Source organism: Micropterus dolomieu, linkage group LG11 (genome assembly GCF_021292245.1).
Source record: "Micropterus dolomieu isolate WLL.071019.BEF.003 ecotype Adirondacks linkage group LG11, ASM2129224v1, whole genome shotgun sequence".
In the NCBI taxonomy this organism is placed as follows: domain Eukaryota; kingdom Metazoa; phylum Chordata; class Actinopteri; order Centrarchiformes; family Centrarchidae; genus Micropterus; species Micropterus dolomieu.
Genome location: NC_060160.1, coordinates 26892627 through 26913079, shown reverse-complemented (window position 1 = coordinate 26913079; position 20453 = coordinate 26892627). Strand labels below are relative to the sequence as shown.

At 40.3% G+C, this 20453-nt stretch overlaps 1 protein-coding gene across 1 annotated transcript in view; it reads right to left on the bottom strand.

Annotated features, from left to right (window-relative positions):
• The window catches only part of nrxn3a (neurexin 3a), a 198669-nt gene that overhangs the window by 48808 nt on the left and 129408 nt on the right, over positions 1-20453 (bottom strand). The window contains exons 10-11 of the mRNA XM_046062612.1: positions 2326-2529; positions 453-479 (exon numbers count right to left, since the gene is read on the bottom strand). Coding sequence (XP_045918568.1) covers positions 453-479; positions 2326-2529 — 231 coding nt within the window. The remainder of the gene's footprint in view (positions 1-452; positions 480-2325; positions 2530-20453) is intronic.

The window sequence follows — 20453 nt, the reverse complement described above, 5'->3', positions numbered from 1 at the left end:
AATGGTGATTTACTACTTCTGACACATGAAAATATTGGCAAAATGTAATATACATCTTGAGAATTATTTACTTATTCATTGTTATTAAATGTATATTGTTACTAGTGTATTCAGTGGAAAATGGTGTGAGAATGGTGTTATTTTTCATAGCAACTAGAGAATTGGGACAGCAGACCCATCAGCAGAAAAGAGAGCACAATGGTTGATTTGAAGTTATATGTCGAATAATTAAAACAAGTCATCACTCATTCCATTTGACTGAGGCTATTTCTGTTGGTTCCCGTTGAATTATAGGTAGTCAAAATAATTGCTAAAAGTCATCCACATGATATGCTTAAGAGCAGGTGGTGGGCAGTGCAGGACTCAATCATTTTTAAAAACACATTTCAAAAAAACAAATATCAACATACCATCAACATAGAAAGCAAAATGAAACTTGAGTGTTAACTTACTGGAGTTACAGTTTATCCTGATACAGTCTAGATGGGGAAGAATAAATGACAGATGAAATTGCATCCTTCAAGGTTACTGCTGCAGACATCCAAAAACAAAAAGTCCACCCTTCCGGGGACGTACACATGCAGGAAGGCAGCCATTTTATTCCTTTGGTATTTATATTTAACTTTATGCCAAATTACCACGAGAGATAGATTTGAAAGATTTCAATAACATCATTTAATAGTAAATAAAATAATACATGGATATTTTGGTCACAGAAATGTGCTGGCTGAAAAAAGCTGCTTTCTAGAGCTTGTGCTCATTTGTTACCCATAGTACCAGAGTTAAAATGTATTAATTGTTTAGGCACAGTATTTACAGTAAAATGGCCACTTGTAGTACCAGCTACATGAGTTTTCCAACCCAACACTGACTGTTTGACTTTAGGTTTAAATCTTTAAATTAGAAAAGCTCCAATTAGGTGGTAACAGCCATCTATTTTAGAGCCTGGGATCTTTGAAAAGTCAAGAAATACAAACTGATACAATGACTGCTGTACGCAGCCGTGAACAGTGAGGGTTGGTCACCATGTGGCTGGCGGTTTCATGTGTCGTCAACCGCAACAGAAAAGTGGGAGCAAACAGCCACGATCCAATCAGCACCAGCACCATGCAGAGGCACAGGAACCCCAACCATCAGATCTGGAGTGCTATCCTACGTCTACATGTGTCACTCAGCTAGATTTGTAAATATTTACACTTTTACAAACATTCTGCTGGAAATCACACAGATTAACATAGGCTAAGAAATTATATCAGCGCTCAGCAATTAGAGCTGCAAACATTTAGACTTAAATCTAGGGTACATAAACAAATTAATATAATCAATGAAGGTTTTATCTAAATGTGACGTAAACCAGCTACCATCAACTTACACTTTATGATTTTTACTAGACATACTATATATGCAAGATAGAAAATATATAAATGACAGAATTTTCATTGTGGCATTCTTTACATTATGATTGGAAATGTTTGGAAGTATATGGGGTCGCAGCCAGCTGTAGGTTTTGCTGGGCTCTGTTCTCGGGCTGTTCGCCTGACGGGCCGCAGGCTTAAGGCCTTTGAAGGGGTGAATACCATCTTTTGACAAAGCATGATGGAAAATGGAGTTGACGGGTGAACATAAAATCAAAACACTGAAAAAGCATAGACTTTTTTATAAAAGACACCATCATTAGCAAAGAAAACAACCACCCAGAAGAACAGGAGGGTGACAGAGATGTCAGACAGAAAAATGAGGTTAGTGAGAAAGACAAGAAAACTTTCTTCTAATGTCCTGTTGAATGATGGACTGAAGTTTAGTGGGCAGGTCACCTCTTAGAAAGTCTCAGCACACTTTGTTCCTTAAAAAAAGCTTTATTGGAGACTAGACTTTAAAGCTCAGTATCTCTACCTTGTAACATGTTTTCTGCTTTTTGTGCTGTGACTGTCTCAAAAGTTCTGTAAAAAAGAATATGGATATGACTATGGTTTGTCTGTTTCAAAGATGGGCAACATTTTTACCACTGAAATAAAATAAGTTATGATGGTATAGCCTAAAATTTATCCAGTAAATAGTTGTATTCAGTAAACAGTCCATGGTTTTCTGTATGCATAAACCTCATTAACACCCATGCAGAAAGGACTGGAACTCTTTATGTATGTTCTAAAACTGGTAGAAACTGTTAAAGTATCATAATGATGAGTAACTGATGAAAAGACTGCACAAAAAGATAGAAAGATAGTGAGAGGAAAGGAGAGGTCACTGCTCAACAGTAAACCGTCTTATGGTGAAGGTGGAGATGTGGAGGCACATGGCTGGGGGGGAGGGGGGCTTATACGATACCTAGGTTGACCGTGAGTTTGACGCGACCCCCATCCAACTCCAACCTGAGCGTGTCAGCTGAGTCTCGGGAGGTGGTGGCTATGAGAAGGCCGTAGGCCCGCTGGGAACGAAAACGCAGGGAGACGTCCTCAGCCTCAGTGTGCATAATGGTCGGCATCACCACCTTCATATACATGCTGCCATCATAGGAGAGGATGGAAGCCTCTGTGTGAGAAAGTCAGGAGCATGGAAAGATGTTAGCCATATTTCAAGTACGTTTGGAGTCACCATTATCCGCTGAAACCTGATACCACTTACACTTCATATTGTGTAGTTTGTTCTAAGCACCTCAGTTTCATTTTGTGTGAGCTCCCTCGTTAACATATCAACCTTGCGTACGTAACTTATGTAAAATATTAACTAACTTGTGTATAACATACTGAGAAAACAAGCAAGGTTTAACAAGTAGGTTAAACAGATGCAATAAAACATTTTGAAGTAACTGCGAACTGCTGCTAGCTGTGACGCTTTGTTCAGTAAGGCCCTGAGAAGATCTGCCAGGCCAAGCATAGCTGGTCGCAACACGAGCCCCCAGAAACACACTGCTCTGGCTACGTATGCAGTCTTTCCAATCTAATTCTTGTCTTGTTTGTGGTATGAAGTAGTAAATTCATCAAATCCAATGCCCCATATCCCTTTAACTGTCACATGCCGTTGAGCACACTGGCAACAGGATGAATCGATGTGGGCTCACGGCACTGGATGTAAAAAGAGAACTGGTTTGTTCACAAGTCCCTCGGCAGGCTGCCAAGAAGTTGGCCAATCAAAAAACAGAGCTCTCAGTGAAGGGCGCTTTAAAGAGACAGGAGATAATACAGATTGTTTTAAGACAGAGGATGAACAGAGGGGCTGTATAAAGGGCCAGTATAAGATAAATATAGATTTTTAAAGAAACATCTTAATCAGCAAGATCCCCTGTCTCTGAACAGTCATGCTGCAGTGCTGCAGAAACATTCATCCATTCATCACATGCAAGCTCCATTACTGCAACGTCATCCACACCAAACTTCACCACCATAAACCTCAGTACATTCAAAACATTGCCGACCACTTGCTCACCTGCACCCCTCCAGAGACCTCATCACATCAATTCTACATGATCACCAGTGGCTTTGAGTCAAATTCAAAATAAACTATGAAATATCCCTGCTCCATAAACTCATTAGGATCATGTTTCTGAGGTAATAAATCAAACGAGAAGTAGTACTTATTTACAATTGAACTTCTTTTAGCAACCAGTGAAGTCGCTCCCTGCTGCTCGTTGGGTGCTCAGGAGCTCAGGAATCCATGGATAATGCCGAGCACCCACAGGGAAATCATGTTGTAGGGTGGCCATATTTGGAGATTATTATGTGGTTCAATGAATATAAAAAGAGAAATTGACATTGTTAAAATGTGAGTTCCTTAGGTAAACCGGTGTCCATTCCTATTTAACTTTTTTGATGCCCTCAAACTGTCACCTGTAGGCTCGTCATTTCGCAGCACTTTCTGACCCAGATGCTTGACATAGTTGGCTCTAATGCACATTAGTTAGAGTTATCAGTATAAGACAGTCTGACTATTGACAACCACAAGCTTAGACACAAAACACATATGTTTTTAATACATACAATCATACCTGTGGCGTGTTAGCTGATAATGGCAGCTCTAGAAAATTGTCTATATCAAATGGACTTGCATTTCTTGTCTTGCTTTTTTCTATTGTTTTGCCAACTGCGTTTTCCAAGGTCAAAAATCAACTGTAAGGACCTTATTTTCAGGGCAGTGCAATGACATAAAAGTTTGATATTTTCCTGACCTTGAAATGTGTGGTATTTTGTTGCATGGGTACAGTGCACAACCATGTACAGGTGGGAGATAAGGTTGCGAATTGTTGGTATTTTGGTGGAAATCGGGTCTTAGAAGTTGCACTAGGTTATAGAACTGCATCCGTTTGTGGCACAATGTCACTCCCCAACAACATACTCAGAGCGAATATTCAGCATTAATGGAGAAGTATTTATAATATAAATGGTAAACTTATAATATAAAGATGCATTTAATCTGCATCAACGATGATTTTTAATGTAGTGAAAGGAAGGCCAGCAAATCAGTCTACATTTATCTATAAATTAATATGACTTATTATTAGTATCTCTTTATACAGTACGAAAAGCACAACAGTTTAGTTCAGTTTAGTGTGCTTTATTGGCATGAATGTTTTATTTAAACAATGCTGCCAAAGCGGTTTGCTACCAAATCAAAAAAGGTCACTTTTAAATATGGCATAGCACGATAAATTCAATCAAGACCATTCAATCTATCAATTATAAATTTAAAAAAAAAAAAATAAATAACAAATACAGACAGAACATAAACTACAAAAAAGTGAACAAGATGTAACCTGCCATGCAGTGAATGATAAGTGCAACTGTTGGCTGAACTTGTGCAGCACAAAGTTAAGTGCTCTTTTTCTATTATCAGTGCTGTTGTAGGAGACTTTCTTTGAATGTGTAAGATGTTTCTGCAGAATTCTGCATGCAGGGTCTCAATAGAATGCTTCTCCCATCTGTTGTAGTTCTGATGACTGAGTGGACTTTACTTCCATAGAGCGCAATCGGCTTAATAACACTGCCAATATAGAATGTTTAATTGCATAGAGAGCTCTACGAGCTTTTTCTTTTAGTGCATTCACTGCCGTACAGAAGTTCCCTGACGCTGAGATTTGAAGGCCTAGGTAGGTGTAGTTCATTGTGTGTGATCTAGGGTGGTGTTACCTAGAGTGAAATGTCGTCTTTTTGTGGCATTTTTCTCAATATTGCAATATCTAATGTTACCCACCAACTGAGTCAGGAGTCGAGTGTGGGAATGTAACTGCAGCCTCCTGGCCCTGGTTTTATGACATGGATGAGGCCTTAGGTCAGAAGGCATCTATTACAGATGGCCTCACTAATGAAGGAATCTACCTCCTTCACCAGTCCAGCTGAGCCCTTTATCTCTACCCTTACAAGTGCTGACCTTTCGACCTCCCCCCTGACCAGTGTTGTTCCCCCTGCCCCGGCCAGTCCTGCTCCACTGGCTATGACAAGTGCTGCTCTCCCCGTCTTGGCTTCGATCAGTGCCCCGCCTGCCATCCAGCCAACAAGAAGGGCCAAAAATCGTCTGGGCAATGCAATTCTGGACTTTCTCAAGGAAGCAGCAGTCAGAGAGAAGGAGAAAGACAGAAGGAAGGGAGTTCTATTAACAATTTGGCATGTGGCTAGGGTGGTGCAGCACAGCAGCAGGGACTTCATAACCTCCCAGGGGGAATGAAAGATAATGGTCCTAGGCATGGAGAAAACTCGGACAACGCCTTCATGCATTAACCTCAGGAGGGTGTTCAGGGATTCACCGCAGAAGCAAAAGTCAGGTCTGGTTTCAGATTCCCCATGAACAGTTAGAGGACTGGCATGGTTGGGTTAATTTTGCTGTAGGCTCTAGGATTCTTATCCTAAAAGTGACACTCTTTCAGGCGTTTGAAGTGTATTTATTATTCACTACTAATCACCCCATCCTCTCATTTATATTCCACTTCACCCAGCTCTTTTGCACTTTGCCAGACATGAACCAATAGTTAATCATAGTTAACAGTTCATTCAGTTAAAGCATTTTTAGTGTATATTAACAGACCTGTAACTTACGCGGGATGGCTTATGTGGATACAAGCAGTGTGCAAGTAGCAGTAGCACAAAGAGCAATGTGCTATTACACAAAGGCTGTATCCACTTCCAACAGCAGCTAATTCCTGCCAAAACATTAAGTCGTACAGTGTACGCTTCATTTATTTGGCTCCAAGAGCTGCAGATTACCCATCCCACGTGGCTCTTTTTAGTCCGTGTCTCTGATTGCAAACTGTCGACACACTTCCCTGAACTTCAGATTGGCTGTTACACGATGCTGTGGTTGTGTGCTGAATCTGCCCGCAGCTTGAAAGTGTGACATGTGGATATGTTAATTGAGGTGACACACACACACACACACACACACACACACAGAAACTGTGTTTATATGTGTGAGAGAGTGCGTGTCTACCATGCATTTGTGCTGTGGATGAAATCGTGACTGCTACTGAGCTTGCATGTCAACATATTCACCTTCATGACAACTGAGCAAACTCAAGCCAGTGATGAAGACTGTTATTAAGTTAAGTTTTTCAGGGAACTAATGGGGCTTTAGACTTCTAAGCATCTTTCAGGCTTTCAGACATGCACCTCACCACACGATCTTTGAACTCTAAATTTTTTAAATAAATTAAGGCGATAGTATGTCACTCTCTTAAGTATATTGATATTAAACGTGAAGAGTATTGAGTGTTTTGCTTATTTAAGCTATTCTCATGGGATCTTTTATTGTTTAATGGAACTTATACTCTGAAATGACCATTTGAATTTTTACATGCTACTCTTGTCTGGTCAGTATATATTTGACTCTCCAAGTAAAACACTGTAATTTTAAGCAGTTCACTCAAATCATGAAAAAAATGAAGCGTCGTGTGGAGCATCATTAGGTGTTGCCACTGCCTTCTCTTGAATAGAGATGCACCGAAAAGAAAATTCTTGGCCGAAGCCGAAAATGAATAAAATTGCCGAACACTGAACACCGAACAAGTACATTCACATTTTTGCCATTTTTTTTTACCATTGCATAAATTAAACAGTCAAAATGTGCTTTTTACTCAGTGTTTCCCACAGGATTTGGAGAGACTACGGTGGGTAGATCCGAGGCCTAAGCGGGTCCGGTAAAGTAAATTACATGTGTCCATTTACTTTTAATGTACACATGTAATATGTTTTATACTTTCTGTGAATATAAACCAATTAATCTTATTTCCATCCTGTATAGACACCTTATTTTGAATCCCGGACGTTGTCACGTGTGTTTCCTCGCGCTAAATTCATCAAGTCCGACGCGGTTTGATAAATAATGTTGGATGTGGTTCTCATATGGCGTAACATGAAGTCTTCACAGCGTCTCTTCAGGTAGGACTCTCATCCTGCAGCACTTGTCTTTTTAAAGAGACAAACTGACAGGATAAAGTTGCTAACCTGCCTGTCAGCTCGCTCTGGGTTGCTTCAGTTACCACAAAGGCTTGAATACGTGTGCACTCCAAATTTAGGTGCGGCTAGCTTAAATGCCTTCTCACAAACGAGTGACAGAAACACTCAAAGCGGGTCATGAAGGTTTTCTATAGTCAGCTACAGATGGAGTGGATGTGCTAGGAGACAATTCGGCAGAACAGTGTCTGCAAACGGCAATTTTTGCATCTTTCTCAGACACCTTAAAATGCTTCCACACTACCGACATTGTCATTGTTCGGTAACAATTCTTCTTTTGACTTATTAGGCTGAACACTGAAAGTGCTATTTTTGGCCGATTAATTTTGGTGGCCGAACATTCGGTGCATCCCTAGTTTTGAATAATAAACAACTGCAAGTATTTCAGGTGTGAATGTCAATTATTAAAATGACAGCAACTGAAAATCTTCCTGTCAAAATCTGGGTTCATTTTTTTTTTTTTATATTTGAGACAAAGCTCATTCAATGGGTAAGTCTAGGAATTACTTTAGCAATGTGTTTCCTGCTTGCTGTCTTTTTTTAGAGTTCTGTGGCCTCATTTCTAAAAAAGGATGACTCATGCAGAAACCCACACATAAGTAGTTACTTATAAAACCTTGGTTTGACGTAGAAATTCATATCTTTAAGCAAAGTCTAGATTTAAAGTAAGTTTTCCTGCTGGTTATGCTAGTGGCAAAAGCAGAACTCTACTGATGGCTGGCAATGTGACTGGAGGGCCGTAGACTGGTGACAACTCGGAGAGCAAACAAAAGAGGAGGCTGCTGAAGCACAGGAACACGTGGCCGCCGCTGCTGCTCAGCAGGATCAAAGGGCTGCTGCAGCTCGGCGAGGTCAGGTGACTGGCTCAGAGGATTGCTGCAGCACAGGAAACAAAGTCATTAGCAACTCAGCAGCAGAAAAATGTTGGCCGGGCCACCAACTGGACACAAGGAGCAGAAGTCAAGGGCCCTGCTTTCTTGGGTGGGCCATCTTAAAGGCTAGCCAGGTTCCCCAGAAAGACGAATAATGGGAATTGTTGGAGACAGTCTGGATGGTTATTAGCAGTCCAGAAGGTTGGCTCAGGGGAGGAAGGCTGTAGACACCCAAGTAGGGTCAAAATCCAAAAAGGGAACAGAGAGTAAACTAAATTCAATTGATCCAACAAGTTAGGCAGATAATCTAAAGCAAAGGGAAACACCGGCAAGGGCTGGGATGAAGCAGAACCGGCCAAAAGACAAGAGAAACACCAACTATATATACAGAGGAGAAGGGTGGAAAACATACAAAGTCATTAGGGCAGGACAGAAACAAAAACAATTCCTTTTTCTTCTTCAGTCTGTCTTTCTCTCTCCCTCTGTCCAGCTTGTTTCTCATCCACTACACATCATGGCGGAGATGGTGGTTCAAGTCACAGTGCAATAAGAAAACAGCTTTATAAATACTTTATTCCTCACCAGCAGAGAAAAAGAAAAGCAGCCAAGGTGTTTAGGCTACTTTAAGCTCTTCTTTTCTCTAATGAAATATCATAGCAACGATACCCCAAAATCTTCAATGTTCATACATGTTGGAATTTTTTTTCCTTTTTGCTATTTTCCTATTACTGCAGTCTGCAGTTCCACTTTATCTTACATTCATCCAGAATTGAAAAGCAGCGCTGATTGCTGTGTCCTTGCACTCTGTTGTTCAGTCAATCAGCGTTGACTATTTGATCTGTCACAGTAACTTAATATGATAAATGAACCAATAATATACAGAGACATTGTGTCCTCTAAATGTCCTTTGTTCAGTTTTACTGCATGAATAGGAAACTGTAGTTCTACCAAGTGCCCACAGAGTGGAGACACAGCCTACAGTATGCCTGCTGGGAAATTCTGTGGGAAAAGAAAAGCAGGAAAATGAAGATGTGAGGAGAGGTTTAAAGGCAGATGGCAAAAAGGAGTATTTAAACCAAGATTAGCAGACAAAAAAAACAGAGTATCATGTGACTAATATATTGAAAATAGAGGTGCTACAACTGAGAAAGACATCTGTCAGTAAATAATTCCATTCCATTACAAAAACAGCTGTTTTCTATGTTGATGTTTTGTCCAATGTCCAAATTTTATGCCTTTATTGGATAAACAGTTACAACTTATTACTCCTTAAAAAAGTAATAATATTACTTTACTTATTGGTGAATGATACAAGTAACTAGTTACTTTACTCGTTACGATATTACTTTCCAATGTTTCCTACAGAACAACACCGTAATTGCGGCACGTGTCATTCCGTGTAACTTTGGACCGGTTTGTGCAGCGAGAGACAGAGAGAGACTGCATGAATATATGCTGCTCAATCAAATATAATTTTAAATATGCTTAGTAAAAAAATTGAAAATCAATATGTGGTCGTCAGAGTTGATAATTATCCCATACATTGATTTTGTGGTCCGCAACAAACAAATCAATGTATAGGAAACACTGCTTGCACTACCACCCCCTTCATCCCCAGTCTCTCCCAACCTTTTTACTAATATATTCATAACAGCAGCAAGGAGCCTTTATTTTCAAAAAAATATAGCCTAACGTTTCTTTACGCCACCGGTTGAACTAAACTGTAAACATGTATTTAGCCTATTTATAAGCACAGAATTCAGTATATTTACAAAAATTTACGTAAACGCCACTCTACCCCCGACGAGTCCATACCACCCCTTCTTGCCCTCCTATTACCTCATTCCTAGGGTGGCATGAGCCACCCATGAAATCTAACTGGCCACCCCATTAACCAAAACTATACTGAACAAAATTATAAATGCAACACTTTTGTTTTCGCTGAACTCAAAGATCTAAGACTTTCACATATTGTCTTATTTAGTCCGTCCATTCTTCTTCCTTGTCAAAACTGACCACTTCCAGTTCAGTCAGAGATTCGGTGTGTTATGCTAGTTGGGGCTGATGTAACCTCACTGTGATTTGAACCTGGGTCTACAGGGTACCAAACATGCAACTTGACTGCAACGCCAAAGAGCCAGGCTCGGTTGTATGGTCCATCACACAGCCCTCCCCTTCGGGAGACGCCCCATTGCATTCACGCACACAGTCATCCATCACAACTCCTGTCAATCGTATTTCTCCCATCTCAGGTTGCCCCCACTCACTAGTGCTTCACCCATCTCTGGGGTCCCTCACACACACAAGGGTCCACCAACCCATGGCAAGCCATCCCACCACTGCCACTGAACTGAACAAAGGAACAAACATTGTAAGTATGTAACACAGGGAAAAAATTTTTTTTTTTATATATATGTTTAAACTTGCTTCTTAATTATATGGAACTGAAACTAACTTATGACTGTGTGTTGACTTTAACTTATCATGTGCTTTGCTGTAGACTGTAACATAATGCAAACGTAAATAACCCGGGATAGTAAGTGCTGCACTTTTACACAAGCTATGGTAAATTACAAAAAATAAACACTTGTATAAATTAGAAGGTGTATTATAGATAATGACCTGTATGGGACAAGTGGTGAGCAAACCACTTGTCACACTCCCCACCCCCAGATTCTCTTCATTTTCAAACTTGTCTTCAGTCCCAACTGAAGCTGACTGTCACATCACATCAGTTCATCAGATTTCTCTCAGCTCTCCCTAGAGCCACAAACGCTTTTAGGTCTGTCCCTGTCTAAGGATTTACAGAGTCGAATCAACAATAATTTTCACTTCTTGCCTATAGTCGACTCATAAATGCTATGGTAACAGCTAGAACCCTGGACAAGAAACTGAATGAACACCAGAAACAGACAATATCAGCTGAATACACTCACAGCAGCCACTGGGACAAGGTCAAAGGTCACAGACCAGGAGTCAGTGGCCTACCAGAGGCAAATCAACGACATTCACATCTGACATCAGATACCATCTTTAAACACAGACAAAAATGACTTGTTATCACATGACAAGTGTTCCAACATTGAAGTCATGTGACTAAGCAAGCAGACTGTGACTAACAGCGCTCTGCAGACTGTAGAGAAGATTGTCAACACTACAGTTTCACTGTAGAAAACATCTGGACCTGGCCTGCAACACTGGCTGCTGAACTACAAATCCTCAAAAGTGAAATCTGAAAACACATTTCAAATTGAACACTCCTATCAAAGGACAATGTTGTCAGTGGCTTCCAAAATGGTTAGAACTGTTTCCTGTGTGTTTTCTGATCTGCCACTGATGGTCAAGGTTTGATTACAACTACATAGTTAATTGTAGTTAAAGATTATAATCACGGTTAACAAAAACCACTGTTGACTAGGAAGATAACCAGTTTCTCACGCCAACCTCCGCCCCATGAGGTCTGAGGAGAAGAACTTATGTTGTGTGCAGAAATTCTTTATCTAGTGAGAACAGGACAGCTGCTGTAGTAAGAACTTTTAATGCTATATATACAGTACTGTGCAAGAGTTTTAGGCAGGTGTGGGGGAAAAATTATATAAAGAATTCCTTCCAAAATAGACTTGTTAACAGATATTAATTATCAATTATCAACAAAATACAAAATGATTGACTAAAATCTAAATCAAATCCATATTTGGTGTAACCACCTTTGCCCTTAAAACAGCAACATTTTTTTTCTGTGTACACTTGCAAAAAGTTTTTGAAGGAATATTATATATTCAACTATGCATGGAAATATATATTAATTACGTAATTTTGTAGCTTTGGCAATATTGTTGTTATACATTCATGCAAATAAAGCTGGTCTGAATTTGAAATGAATGGCGTGGCTTTTGGTTGCAAATCTTCCATGACAGACACTTCTGACCAGACTTCTCCGGACAGTAGATTTATCTATCAGGGTCCCACTGTTTTCTGCTGATGGCACTCCTGGACATCTTCAAATTGAGGGTAGTAAACATGACGTGTCTTTCACCTGCTGCAGTAAGTTTCCTTCGGTCATATATACATATATCATATACGGTGCTCAGCGATGTACGTTTCTTTGAGCTTCTTCAGAAGAGCTCGGACAGCACATGTGGAAACCCCTGTCTGCTTTGAAATGTCTGTTTAGGAGATACTTTGATGATGCAGTATAACTACATTATGTCTTGTTGCTGTGCTCAGTCTTGCCGTGGTGTATGATTTTTTACAGTAAGCTGTCTTCAGCGACCTCACCTTGTTAGCCGAGTTTGGCTGTTCCCTACCCCGTTGCATTCTTCCTACACAGCTGTTTCTGTTTTAGTTAATTGTGTTTCAACCTACAAATTAAATTGCTGATTAACAGCACCTGTTTGGTATAATTGTTTAATCTTGCACCTGACAATATGCCTACAAAATCCCTGGCAGAAAACATTTACAAGAAATCTTTCATTCCTGCAATAATCACTCTGAACAACATAAAATAGACATTGTACTGTTTTTGTAGGTTTTAAATGTGTGTTTTTAATGAGCCTTGTTGAAGGAGAATTTATTTCACTGCTTTGGGAACAGACAATAAAGTTATCTCTCTTTCCATCTATCTGACTTTGTGCAAGTGTACCTAGAAGAATTTATGCGATTTTGAAGGTAAAGGGTAGTCACACCAAGTACTGATTTGATTTAGATTTTTTTTCTGTTCACATAAAATATATTAACATGCCTATTTTTGAAAGCATTCTTACTTTACAGCATTTTTTTCCAAACCTGCCTAAAACGCTTGCACATTACTGTATTTCATCCCTCCTCATCTTAATTAATAATAAAATTAATAAATAATAAAACTATTTTGTTCCCGCAATAATCCACTGGGACATAAAGTGTCTTAACAACATAAAAGATAACAAATGTCAGAAAAACATTATCTGGACATACAATTAAGTAGTTGTATGTCAGGGTTGTCCACGTTGAAGGAGGCAGACTGAAAGGACACTTCCATAATCCATATTACGATTGCAGATCGTTGATCACAACATTACAAACTTGTTTGCCTGACCGGCCATTGGATGTGAGCTCCTAAAAGCTAAGAAATAATACGGTTTTCATATTTTATGCAATTGGAAAAGACCTCAGAATTTGCATTTACTCCCTGTCAAATTTGAGGGGCTACATTCACCAAAAAAGGGACGACATGATGCAGGGTCAAAGTACCCACACATGCTGCTCTCACCTATGCCTGGGACTGATGTCTAATTGACAAGGTGTCAGATTACAGCACGGTGTAATATACACAATTAAAATTCTCATTACAGCTCTGGGCTGAGCTGTCACATTAACTCTGACATGTCATATGTCTTGGATGTAACTGTGTGTGTGTGTGTGTGTGTGTGTGCGTAATGACCTGCATGTGAGATAGTCTCAATAGAGTGCGTCCGTGTGTCCAAAGGATTTATACACATAACTGACTGACCTTGCCATGTTTAGTTTGCTATAAAGCTACATCTCTGATTTCCTGTATATTTTTGTTTTTTTTGTTTTTTCTTTTTTTATGTTTTTGCCACTGTTCAGCTAAGTGATGTTGCTGAAAGAATTATTATTATCTATTATCTATCTATTTATTATTATTGTTTACACCTGCACATTGAAGATTAGGGATACTGTTATCATAAAACGTGAGAAATTTTGTCCTCATGTAATCTTTAAAGACATGGCTGCTGTGGAAATTTCAGTGATTGGAGTTTATTTCAGTGATTGGATCAACTGAATAATATTCGATTGAACTGCATCACCAGAACATTGTAGTGTCAGGGACAAAGGACACGACAGCATCACTACTACGAAGGGAATAAAAAGAACCCAATGGTAAAAGCATGTTTCCTGGATATGATTATTAATAATAATCAGTATTGGGGGGTTAAAACAGTTTAAAGGGGCGCCTAATTGTGTAGGTACAATCAATTAAATTTGGCTATAGGAATTATCAAAGATAATAATAAATAATGAATGAAAATGAATCATCAATAAAGTTCCTCAGGGCACCACCCTTAAAGAAGGGAAAAGGAAAGATTTATTGCTTCAGTTTAATGAAATACACAAAACTACTAATTTAGGACTGATAATTCAATTAATAACTATAACCAACATACCATATCGATAGCTACAGGTTGAAGGATTTTGGAGTCCTACAAAGAAGAGGTTGGCAGCATTAACTCTTGTCCAATATTAAATAAACCAGCATGTACTGTATATCAACAAGAATTTATTACAAATATAATAAAAGCAAAACACACTAACTAAAATTAACTAAAATGCACTAAACTAAAGAACAAAAGGAGTGTGTGAGTGTGTGTGTGAGCCAGAAAGAATGTGTGTATGTTTCTTTGTTCTGCCTCCGTATGTCTCACATGCACAAACAGTAATGCACATGAACAGATACAAAGAAAGCATGTGAAGTGGGAGCTTTAAAGCTCCTCTCCTGCCTGTGTGGTTGTATTTAAGACCATAACGTCATCAACTTAGCTGTGTGACTGAGAACTACGTTACACAATAACCTCACAATAACCATGGAAACAATCACAAAAATAAACCTCAGTAAAAAACACATCAGTATATGTACATGGGCAAAAGTTAAACAGTCCTGTGCTTAGGCATGTACACTGTAAATGCTCCGTATAGCGCCTTTCTAGTCTTTTCGACCACTCAAAGCGTTTTTACACTACATCGCATTCACTCACTTTCACACACTGAGCCTAAGTTCTCAAATAGAAACTAACATTCAGTGGAATAGCCACCAGAGGCGTGCCCAAGGACATGCAGCCTGAAGGAGCCAGGGAGTGAACCGCCGACCTTCTGAGCCTCAGCCTGTCACCCTATGCTATATTATGCCCAGTTAGTTTACTAGTCCATGGAGGAGGAAAGTTGCTTTGGTGCTGCTTTGCTTGCTGGCGATTCCATTATTGTGGAAAAGACAGATTGGGAAGAATTGTGGTTCCGATCAGTCTATGCTGTGCTGTGTCCGCTTGTGCAGATCAGAGAAAGCTGGTTGGCTCTGTCCTTTCTTCTCCTCTGAGTTAACTTTGTTTCCCTTGATGCTTAAAAAGTTAGCTAGCAGACTTTGTCTTGTTGCTGCTGCTGCTAACTAAGTTTGCTTGCAACGATCTTAGGCAGCCTCTCATGTTGCTGCAGTAAGAACGAGAATTCAGTATTGCTGTCTGTCTGTTCCGACCAGGCTACACGGCGGAAGAGTCCTCTGGCCTCAGGTCTGAGAGGCGGGCCGAGGTTGACGAGTCCATGTAAAAAGAGAGTACATGGAAGGCCAGCCGACCTTTTTATTGACTTGACGATATCATGGGTAAAAAGTCACACTGACTAATGGTAGCTGAAAGCTGGGTGTGATTGTGCGAGACTGAGTAAATGGCTGAGATTAATATTCAGCATTCATCTGTGAAGTTCTAGTAGTCTTGAGACCAGGTAGCAAATTCAGCCACATGTCACCCCTCTTTATCCCGGATTTTCCTGATGGTTTTCCTTCTTTGCAGCCCACAAAGTCATAAGAGGCCCAGGACCCGATGTAGAGACTGGCCTGCAAAACCCCTGCAACCGACCTTAACAGGTGGAAACCTGGCCTTCCTCACATTTCTCCAGCACTCTGCTACCAGATCTGCGTATTTTGGTGCTTCTTCCATACGTTCTTCCCAGGGGACAGTTGGACCTGTTTTGTTGCCACAGACATCAAGACCATGTCTGGCCTGAGAGTGGGGGCGGAAATGTAGTCTGGGAACCTCAGTTGTCTACCTAGGTCGACCAGAAGCTGTCTCTTGTTGTTTACGAGCAGCCCCCTCAGGGTCTTCCCTGCTCGAACAAAGGCGACGGTAAGCTTTGGTGGCTCCAGCTGCCTGCTGTAGTTGCTAGTAGTAGTCTGCTACTGCCTTCAGGACTTGGTCATGGCAACACTGACACCGCCCCTCTGTCAAGGCCCTTGGACACCATTGTGCTTTAGCGTGCTTCCTCCACCTCTGAGCGTACCTCTTACTGGATTAGCCTGTGTCTGTCTTTGCCTCTGGCTTTACTGTAGCCAGGTCTTGGAATACTCCCAAGCCCAGCCCAACCAGTTGCCACAGTGCCCATCAGGATATTGTGCCTCATCCTTGCCTCAGCCCGCTCAATTGCCTCCTGCGCCCGCCGCTTCTGTCCTGACCTCAATTCCCACAGGAGACCTTGTTGTCAGCAGAGTCTTAGTAAAGCGGGACTTCTCTGGCTCAGGTGACCTTGAACTCTTCTACCAGACCGCTGAAAGGAAGCTGTAGCTTGGTTTTGTGTCTGTACAGGACAATGCTACTTAGGCTCCTTGTCTGACCCTGCCACCCGTGCAGGAATGGGATGATCTTTCAAAGCCCTCCACGATGGGGACTGGGACTTTATAGACTAGCAATGCTATGCCAGAGGAGTTGAGGCAGATGCTTGTAAATCCCTGCCTTGAACTTAACCATCGCCTGTTGCTTTGTGTGCCGCTGTATCCTTCAGCCGCTTGTTTAGCCACTAGTAAAATTGGCCTCAAAAACATCCGGGGACTGATGTAGTACAGAGTATTACAGAGTAATAGTTATCATAACAGTACTAAGAACTCTACCAGGGAAACAGCATTGGCGCATATGCATGTGCACAGCAATGTTCACACATATAAAGCCACATTATAGTGTTAATGTAAATTAAATAGATGTAATCCTGACTATCTTTGGCTCCTGATAATAATATTCCACTATTTCAATAAAATACCCCTTGCAAAATAATTCAAGGTGAAATGTACACCCCGTATCAGATTCACCACCTGATGCCCTACAACTTTTCTTTTCAAAAGTGAAAATGAGATTCAGAGGAAATTATCATCCAGCGGTCCACTGGATGTAGAAAGAGAAAAACTGCTATAGATAGAGAGATATGATCACAAAGCTGTTATTTGATATGCAAAAAAGCAGTAAAAGCAATTTATGGGGGCTGGGGTTGTGTTAATTAGTTTTCAACTCTGATCAGTCTATATTAAACTGTCTGGACACCACAACGGAAAACTGGTCAGAAGGGCAGCGGAATGCTCTCTGGCAGACAGCTGCATATGTGTGATGTGGCAGGGGAGCCCTTACCATGAAACTTAACAGTCAGAAATAAAATAAAATAATTTTTGTATGCAATCTTTCTGCTCTCCCTGCACCATTCCTAGAACACAGTGAAAGTGCAATGAGGCAAAGGAAGGCAAGTGCAACACTGCATGTGTCACGCACACTCAAGTTATAGGGGGAAAGAGCCAAGCAATATCTCCTCACGGTCCACTTCTAGAGTCTGTTTTGTGTGTGCTCTGAAAATAAATTTGGTGTTTGTACACAGCTCTGAAAATGGGAAACAAACAAAGTGTCCTGCACCATGCCACACAATACTTTTCCAGCCAATCCAGCCAATGATTTGTGTGTCAGGTAACGTTAAATGACTTGGCCACAGACATTTAGCTTACTTTCTACTTTGCTGTTGTTGTGATGTTAGCTATAGCAGCAGGAGAGTTGTGAGTATCGCTGTTTGGTCTCGTCCTCTCTGCAAGTTACCCTCACAGCAGTAATTGTAATTACAGTATGCTTGCCAACAACTTAGCTAACATTAGTTACATTCCTGGCTGTGTCATTTTTCACTCTTTATCATGGTTTTTGTCATGGTGTTAAACTTCTCCATCATTGCTTACCCCACCTTTAACAACTGTATACTTTAGAAAGAGTGAAGTGAATTCTTAAATGTCTAGCAAATGTTTGCCTGGCGGTCTTCAAGTAATTATATCTCTCGAGTGTATTTGTTGTCTGTCACTATTTGGTTGTGACACTTTCTGGGGTATAGACGTAAAGACCTTAGCTGTAGATCACCAGCATAGATACACATATTGAACAGGTGTGTGGTAGAAGCTGTGTGTGTTTATGCGACAGTTTAGGCTGAGACTGATGTCATACTTCTCTCAGACCTCACCAGGAACTTAATTTCAGTTTTCTTCTCCTTTTTCCATTAGTCTTTATGTTTCATTGACTGCAGTCAAACAGCCTGAAGATAGGCTCAAATTTCATTAATTGAGATAAAACATATTCAACTCACCCTGATGTAGGTTCACCTCAATCTACCCCACAAAGTATCAGTTTGGACCAAGTGATGATCAACCATTGCCAGTTTGTACTGAGTCTGCAATGTTCCAGTGGAACGATTTAAAAAAATACTCCCTAATTTATTTTATATGTTGTTAAAAGAGGTGCACTTTGCAGTATCGCTTAAGCATTTGTAAATTACTCTGAATGTGCTCAGAAGCATATTCTCTCATGAGATGTTTCAGTGTCTATGTTGATTATGTGTTAAAACTGTGTGTATGCACTTATTAGTCATGGCTGCCAAACCATGTTATGGTACAGAACAACTGCATTGTCCCCACGATAAGCATAATACTGCTGGACCATCACACAGCAGTCCAGGCTTTTACTGTACACTGAAAATACAAACCGGAAACATTTCCATGGAGAATTAGGGGTGTGTGTGTGTGCGTGTGTGTGTGTGTGTGTGCACGCATACATGTCCTGTGGGCTGCCTTGTTGGCAGTAGAAGATAATGGATTTAGACAACTCACAAGTAAGGACATGACTAGCTCTGGCTGTAGAAAACAAGCTCACTCTTATCCCCCCCCACCCCTTTTATCTTGTTCTCTTTCAGTAACTCACTGTCCCCTTCTTTCCATTTCTTACTCTTTTTTTCTGTGTTTAAGTAGATCAGAAAAAAACCCAGCATGTCCAAAATGAAAACACAACAAAATGATAAGAGTATCTAAACTAAACCTGGACACTCAAACTATTCAGTATTTGTTTTTGCTGTCTGTCTCTCACTTTCTCTCTCTAATAGACAGTTAGGATTTATGCTTTTTATCCAGCTGTGTCATCCCATACAAATTTCTTATCATTCCTGGAAAGGAAACTATTTTCACAAGTTAACGGTTTAATTTTCTAGAGATAACAATTCATATTTTTGGTGCACAGTGCAGTCAGAGTCAGGAGTTGGAGGGGGGGGGGGGGGGGGGGGGGGGGGGGGGGGGGTGTAAGTAAATATTTTTAGTGTTTAGTATATCTCAGGTTAGTAAATCACACATAGGACTCAAGCATAGAGCATAATACACCACCACACTCACACATACCTAAAAACCAATATAACACTAAAAAAGATATCTTTCAATTTGAATTGAACTTTGACAGTTCAGTTCAATTCAGTCCACTTGCAAAGCAATCCGTTCAGTTCAATTCACTTGTGATAAAGAATAAAAGGAAAAAAGGAAATCAAATAAGAATCATGACCAAAATGTACTTAGCAAAATGACCATAATGCTTTTCTGACTATAGTAGTGTTCAAAACAGAGTGAAATTCTTGTCCTAAGCTTTCAGATGCATGGCCTTTATCCTCGTAAGGCCTGTCATTGCCCTGCGGTATAATCACTACAAGTTAATACATACAGTATATTCCCCGGTCTTCAGTTTTGAAGAATGCTTCTCCTAACATTCAAGGCACCTTAGACACAAGAGAAAACCCTGCACTAATTACCCTTCACCCAGATAGTAAGTGCACTGCCTCTGTCCAAAGCATGACCATGCAGGTTAGAGAAGACACTCACAGCACATCAAGGAACTGACAAAAAAAATTGCATGGTTAGATTTGGTGGAAAAAGCTGTACACGTTGAGGCATAGTTCAAATTCAGAGATAGCTGCAGACATACAAGTTAGCAATGCTAAAAAATACTAAAAACTCACATGGTGTTGGAGAGAGCATTGCCAGCAAACAGTGATACAGCAATAAGTGAAAACTGAACAGTGAGGCCACCCAGAAGACTTTTGTAATATAATAGGACGTTACTAAGCGAGGGTTTCCTGCTGCCCATTACAACAGAGGCTGGCTTCTTTGCCTGGAATGAAGCCTCCAGTAATATTATGAGAAATTATTTTCTGTTTTTATGAAATATAATATACATATATAATATGTCACACAGCAAAAGTCATATCTTTGATATCTAAGGAGATTGTTCGAGTGTCAATTACTAAACAAATTAATAGGCATTCAACTGTAGGTCTG